Source organism: Lipotes vexillifer, unplaced genomic scaffold (genome assembly GCF_000442215.2).
Source record: "Lipotes vexillifer unplaced genomic scaffold, Lipotes_vexillifer_v1.1 scaffold434, whole genome shotgun sequence".
Classification (NCBI taxonomy): Eukaryota; Metazoa; Chordata; class Mammalia; order Artiodactyla; family Lipotidae; genus Lipotes; species Lipotes vexillifer.
Window position 1 is genome coordinate 200,439 of NW_006797498.1, and position 6,626 is coordinate 207,064.

Here is a 6,626-nt window from a genome sequence, read left to right on the forward strand (position 1 = left end):
AAGAGTGTTGTGACTGTAGTGTAGAAAAGGCACGAAAAAACAGTTTGGTGGCAGGGCTGTGGCAACGTTTCTTGGAGAGCGGTGAGGAAGGTCTGAACCCCAAAATGGCTCTAGGGAGCTACACCTAGAACGCCGTCTTCCACAGATACAGTATATCTATGTTGAATGAGTGAATGGGTGATTTTTTAAAATTAAAGTTAAACCAGTTTTTCTTTTTAATTTTTTAAAAATTAAAAAAAGTTTATATTGGAGTATGGTTGATTAACAATGTTGTGCTAGTTTCAAGTGTACAGAAAAGTGATTCAGTTATACGTGTACATATATCCACTCAATTTTAGATTCTTTTCCCATATAGGTCATTACAGAATATTGAGTAGAGCTCCCTGTGCTATACAGTAGGTCTTTGTTAACCAGTTTGTCTTATACCACGAAAATTATTACACTGAGACAATACTTTATTACCACCAGAGTAGGCTTTTCAATTTACTCTAATTACCTAATATAAAAATTGATTCTCAGGAGGGCAAATAAAAAATTTACTCTTTTTACGTAAAAAGCACAGGTATATACAAACAACTTATAAACATATTTAGAGTCTATCTGTGGTATTAAAATTTTATTGAGAAGGAAGGTGAGGAGGGAAAAAATATTTTAAAAGGCTCCATAAGGGGGAAATAATTTTAAAAGTTTAAGAAATGTCACTCTAAATAATCATCATAACTTCAGTAGCATTTGCTAGTTTTAATCCAGTATACTGAGTCTTTTTGTTTAACATAATTCTACTTAAGTCTGTCTGAGTATTTCATATTCAACTTGGTGTTATTGCTTGTTTTGTCTTTGATATCATACTGACTTTACAAAACTATATCTGAACAGAAAAAGAGAAATATTCCCATGACTCAGAGAAACAGCATTTAAATGTAAAACTCCTATTTCACCTGAGGCCTAAGAGCTATTCCAAGATGATATTTCATCAATCCTCAAAGCAATCTATTTTATAGAGAAACAGAGAAGGGCACTCATATTCTCCTAACATAGCTCCATGGGGATAACGATTAGTTGTTCTAAATACAGGCCCAGGAATTTCAGTCTTAGAGCAGTAGTGGGCATCTGAGTATCTCTGTGATGGTCATGGTTCTAAAATGGGGGTTCTGTTGCTCAGGAGCCTCCCAAAACCTAGTACCCTAGGGAGCTGGTAAGCCAGCTACTTGGTTAAACTTAATACAGAGTCAGCACTGGCCTCAGCATCACGCTTCTCTACTCCACCCCTCACATCTCAAAGTGAGTATATCTGCTAGAGAACTATTCTTCCCAGGAAATGCACTCGTTCTGATAATTTTTCCAAAGAGTGTCTGCTTTTTCTAAAATGCCAAGGTGATACTATATTCACAACAGAGATATAACCATCTGCCCTAGCAAGTGCAGAAGAGAAAGTAATGGAATTCAAACCCAAGTGGCTGCACACACATTGCCACGGCATCTGTCTTTCTAACGAACTTGAATACACTTGAGTCTGTGCTCTAGGGATCCAGATTTTTCATTTCAAGATAGAATTCTCTTCTGAAGCTGTTGTTGTGAAGACCAAATTTCTCCACCTGCCAGTCTATTTTCTGAAGGCAATGGACCTTTTATTTATTTGTTTATTTATTTATTTATTTATTTATGTATTTATGTATTTATGTATTTATTTATTTTTGGTAATGGACGTTTTAAACCAATGTTATGCTCTTTTAGAAGCACTTGTATCCTCCTCTATCTGTATGCTGAAAAATGTGGATCTGAATTTTTAAGGTATTACCCACAGGATGAATGTAGTCCAAGGCAGTTGATTCAGTTTTGCCTGGATGGGTCAAGTTTGACTACATACACTTTCTGAGGTCTGGAGAAAGACACACATATTACATTCTATGCTTCAACCTCACAAACCAAAAGAAGCATGGCTTTCTTTTCTCCTTTATTTTCATGACACTACATGCTCCTAATTTTCATCTTACTTCTATGCCTACTTCTCTCTTTTTTTAATTGAATCAACTTTTCTGCCCATGTTGTTGATTTTCAAATTTTCTCTTCTCGCCCTTCTTTATACTACCTTCCCAGGTAATTTTATCCACTCTCATAGTTCTAACTATTCTATGTGATGACTCTTGACCAGCTCTATGTCCTGAATATCAGAACTGTACTTAACTATGAATTAAGATCTCAACTCATGTGTCCCAAAGTCACCTCAAAGTCAACATGTCTCAGACTGAACTTAGCACATCCACTGGAAAGCCTTCAGTGCTGCCTTTCCAAGATTAGCGAATGATGCTCACCTGCCAGAATACCGCTAGAAATCTAAGCATCATTCATGGCTTCTTTTTCCCTCTGCATCTACATCCAATCCCACACCAGTCAAATATTGTCATTTTATCTCCTCAGTTCCTTTCAAATATATCTATTGTGGCCACTGAGATGTAAGCTACCATTATCTCTGGTCTGGCTTCCTTCCACAGCTCCCTAATTGTTAGCCCTGATCCCAGTCTTGCTTTCTTCCCTTCATTTGTTCACAATGAAGGCAGACCACTCTCTCTGAACCACAAGTCTAACATATTATTTCCCTGGTTAACAGCTTTCAGTTGGTCTACATTTCTGAAAGCCTTCTATCATCCGGTTCCTTCTTATTTCTCCAACATTTTTAAGACTTCCTTAAATTTTGTAACTTCTCTGAGATTCCTAATTTCATCATTGTCTCTCTACCCACTCACTTCTCTCTCTCCCTCCATCTCATCCAGGAAATTAATGTCCACATGTATTTCCTCACTCTTTCATTGTTATTGCACTACCATCTCTCAGACCTCAGTTCATTTATCCCTTTTTCATGTCAACCTCCCTTCCTGCTCCCTTAGGTCATAGTGGTTTCTCTTCAATATGCTGTCATAGGATATTGCATCTTTCCTAACATCTCCTGGATCTGTCTGCATGCCCTACTCCTAAGCATGCCTTATTCCTGTCAATGAATGAAGGAATGCTATTTCTTCTGTCTGAAAATGCACTGCATCACCCTGTTCCCACATTTACCCAGCTAAATCTTCCTAATCCCTCAACATTCAGGGAGCGCTCTTCTGAAAAGTTTTTTTCTGACTTTGCAACCTAGGCTAGGTGACTCTCCACTATACTGTCATGGTAATGAATCATCTTTTATAATTAAGTCAGATCATAACACTCTTCTGCTCAAGATCCTCCAAAGACTCCCCATTTCGCTCAGAGTAAACCTCAAAACACTTATTATAGCCTACAGTGCTCTACAGCATCTGCCTCCCTTTCCTTATTATTTCTCTAACTTCATCTTTTAATACTTTCTTCTTTCTTTTGCCACATTTAGGCATGCTACCCCTTCAGGGCCATGGCAAGAACTGAAATGCTTTCCCTAGCTTTCTACATGACAACTCCCTTGTCTCCTTCAAACCCTCACACAAATGTCCGCTTGTCAATGGACCTGCGTAAGCACCTATTTTAAATTGTGATCTGCTCCACACCTCTCTATCTATGCACTCCAAATCCTCCTTTTTTTGCTGCATTTTAATAGCACTTATTCCTTCCTATCAAATGATATAATTAATTTAGGTTTATTAGTCATCGTTTGTCTTTCCTTATTAGACTGTAAGCTCCACACAGGTGGATATTTGTATCTACTTTGTTCAGTCAAGTTTTCCAAGTGCCTTCAAGGGTGTCTGGAATAGAAGAGGTGATCAGTAAATATGTTTAAAAGATGAGCATTGATTGTGCTATACAGTATTAAAATTTTCTTCCTTGTCCACGTGCCCACCACCAAACCATGCACTTGTCAAATGCAGGGAGTTTTCCCCTTACATCTATTTACAATATTCAGCATATTTGCTGATAATAGTGGGTTCAAAATAAATATTTGCTAAGTTCATGTATACATCTCTGACCTCACTACCTCATAGCTTTGCAAGGTTTGCAATCACACCATACCAAACTAGAATATGAGTGCAAGAATGTTGTTTTCTTAGTGGAGAAGCTTCTCTATAAATTCTCATGGCATCTGAGATCTCCAAAGATGGAGTCCAATGTGGAGCAAGGTAGTGACTACAGTCATCCTTCCATATCCTAGGGTTCCGTATCCATAAAATTGATCCCGGGTTGGTTGAATTCACAGATGCAGAAACCGCGGATGAGAAAGGATGACTTTTTACTTCATTTTATATAAGACACCTGAGCATCTGCAGACTTTGGTATCTGTGGGGATTCCTGGAACCAATCCCTCGTGGATTCCAGGGATTGCTGTATTTCTCCTGCAGAGTCACTTCAGAGGTTAAGAATTTGCCATTGTCCAATTGGCTTTTTTCTCCATTCTGTATCTGTAATTGGGGCATTTATTTTAATGTTAAAAAACTAAAGGAAGTCCTGGGAATTGTGAGCTCGAAAAATAATATCTTTCCTTCTGTGACTTCTCTTTTTTCTTTCCTTTCTCAGAGCTCTTCCTGCCATGATGCAGTGGGTCCGCACGCAGAAGCCAGGAGAGAGTGGCATCAATATTGTCACTGCCGATTTCGTAGAACTTGGTGATTTCATCAGCACTGTCATAAAGCTCAACTATGTCTTTGATGAAGCGGAAGCCAACACTTGATAGTACCATTTGGAGTGCCAGTGAATAAGATAGAGAAAACTCACTGTATTAGGCATATAATCTATAAACACTCTGATCTTCCTATTCCACTGAGTCTCTGAGGGAATAAGGGCTGAAAGTGGGTGGGAAAATGGGGAAACCATTTCTTCAGTGATTATTATCATACTCTACATTACTATAAATATTTCATTTCCCATTTGATGAGCAAAACCTACTTCTAGTGTTAGGAATAAAAAAAGCCTAGTACATTTCGTTTCTCAGAATTAGTTTTTGTAACTTATGAGTGTTTACTTGATTGTGTTTCTGATTTCAACCTAGGGCTCCTACACTGTGTATCCTCTAAATGAACCTTTCTGCTCCCTCTCTAGCTCACTCTTTTTAATCAAATATTGTATGGGACTTAAAAATAATTAAATGCCCAACATAACGTGTATTATCAATACATTGTTGTGCTGAAACATACTTGTTTTGTGGGACCTGGTATAATATTCTGTAGTCTGCAGTCTCACTACCTTTGGGTCATAAACAATATGCATCAAATCTGTTTCCCTGCGTAAGTAATATTGGTGGCCATAATCAGTAATTTTTGTGTTATATAAAAACAATAGTGTTTCAAAGTATTTCTATTTAAGGCAGCTATAAATATAGAGTAAAAACTTTTGTGGAAGAACTATTAGTGCCAACTCCATAGTGAAAAATGGGGGTGGGGGAAGAGATGGATATCATTTTAATTCAGAAATCTCTTAACTAATATTGTCCTACAAATGCTCAGTAAATGAAAAATTATGACAAGTGTTGTTAAAATCAGAAAACTCTGAAAAGAACTCTTACAAAAGTTCTTCTAACAATTATCTTGACTGAAAAAATAAAAAGAAGAAAAGAAAGAAATGAAAGATTGAGCAAACTTTCCTAACAAATTGAGATTTCCAAATATGTCATTCTAAATCCCAGATTTTGAGGAATATATTCTGAGAAGGTTCAATCTGAGTTTATTTACTTGAAGTTGAGGAAAATGGAAGGGTGGCAGAGTGAATTAGAGCAATGTTTTTGAAACTATGACAGTGAACTCTCAAGATCGGTGAAACATTTTTAGGAGATTCTTAAATTCATGTGATTTGGGAAGACTTATTGAAAATCACTTCTGTGTCCCACCCCAGGGTCAAGTTTGAGGCAGAGGCCAAAGTTTCACAGAAAGTTTCTGCCATCCACCACTTGATAGTCCAGGTGTAAGAGGAAGAAAAATGGTAATGCAACTTTGAGCATTGCTTCCGCCTTGGTGTCTTTGTGATATTTGACAGCTCTAAACAATCTTCAAAGAGCATGATAACCCTTACCAATATGCCTCACAGGAATATTGTGAGGCATTTATAAAAATCTATAAAATTTGCTGAATTCATACAATTCTGGATTATTTTATCTTCATGTTTAGAAATAATCTCACCTCAATAGTTTCCTGGGAAAACACAGGCCATGTAAAGTGGGGCCATAGGGAAATAAAAGCATGCTCTCAGCTTTCAATTAATTTAGATGTATGACATGTGGTTTAATCTCTGAGTCCTAGGTAAGGGATTTGATTCCAAGGTCATGTATGTCAAAATTATAAATAATCAAGAGTTGATTAAAAGATTATAAATACTATCAGAAAATAGTGCTTATTAGCAACTGTGGGGAAGGAAGAGAAATTGTTTATACTGAAGAGAACGTTTATGAAAAGTGTACAGGTGTGTGTGGTTGACCAAGTAGCATGCATATACACACAACAGATATGATCTCCATTCCAATTGCGTGTATATGTCTCAACAGACAAAATCTATCAATATATACCCACTCTTGTGCAGGCATACAGACACAAATACACACAAACACACACAGTCATGGACAGACATAGTGAAATTCTTCTTTTCAAGTGAAAACTTAGGTAATATTAAATAATTTAATTTTAGGACCAAAACCCTTAACAATGTATGAAAAAGAGTTGATGAGATTTTTGAAAGTA

The 6,626-nt window shown here is 36.9% G+C and overlaps 1 protein-coding gene across 1 annotated transcript in view; it reads left to right on the plus strand.

The window, feature by feature from the left end:
• The window catches only part of PLCXD3 (phosphatidylinositol specific phospholipase C X domain containing 3), a 182,311-nt gene extending 176,867 nt beyond the window's left edge, over positions 1-5,444 (plus strand). Inside the window, exon 3 of the mRNA XM_007469649.1 lies at positions 4,477-5,444. Within this exon, the coding sequence (XP_007469711.1) occupies positions 4,477-4,630 (154 nt within the window). The 3' untranslated portion in view covers positions 4,631-5,444. The remainder of the gene's footprint in view (positions 1-4,476) is intronic.
• Positions 5,445-6,626: the final 1,182 nt, after the last annotated feature.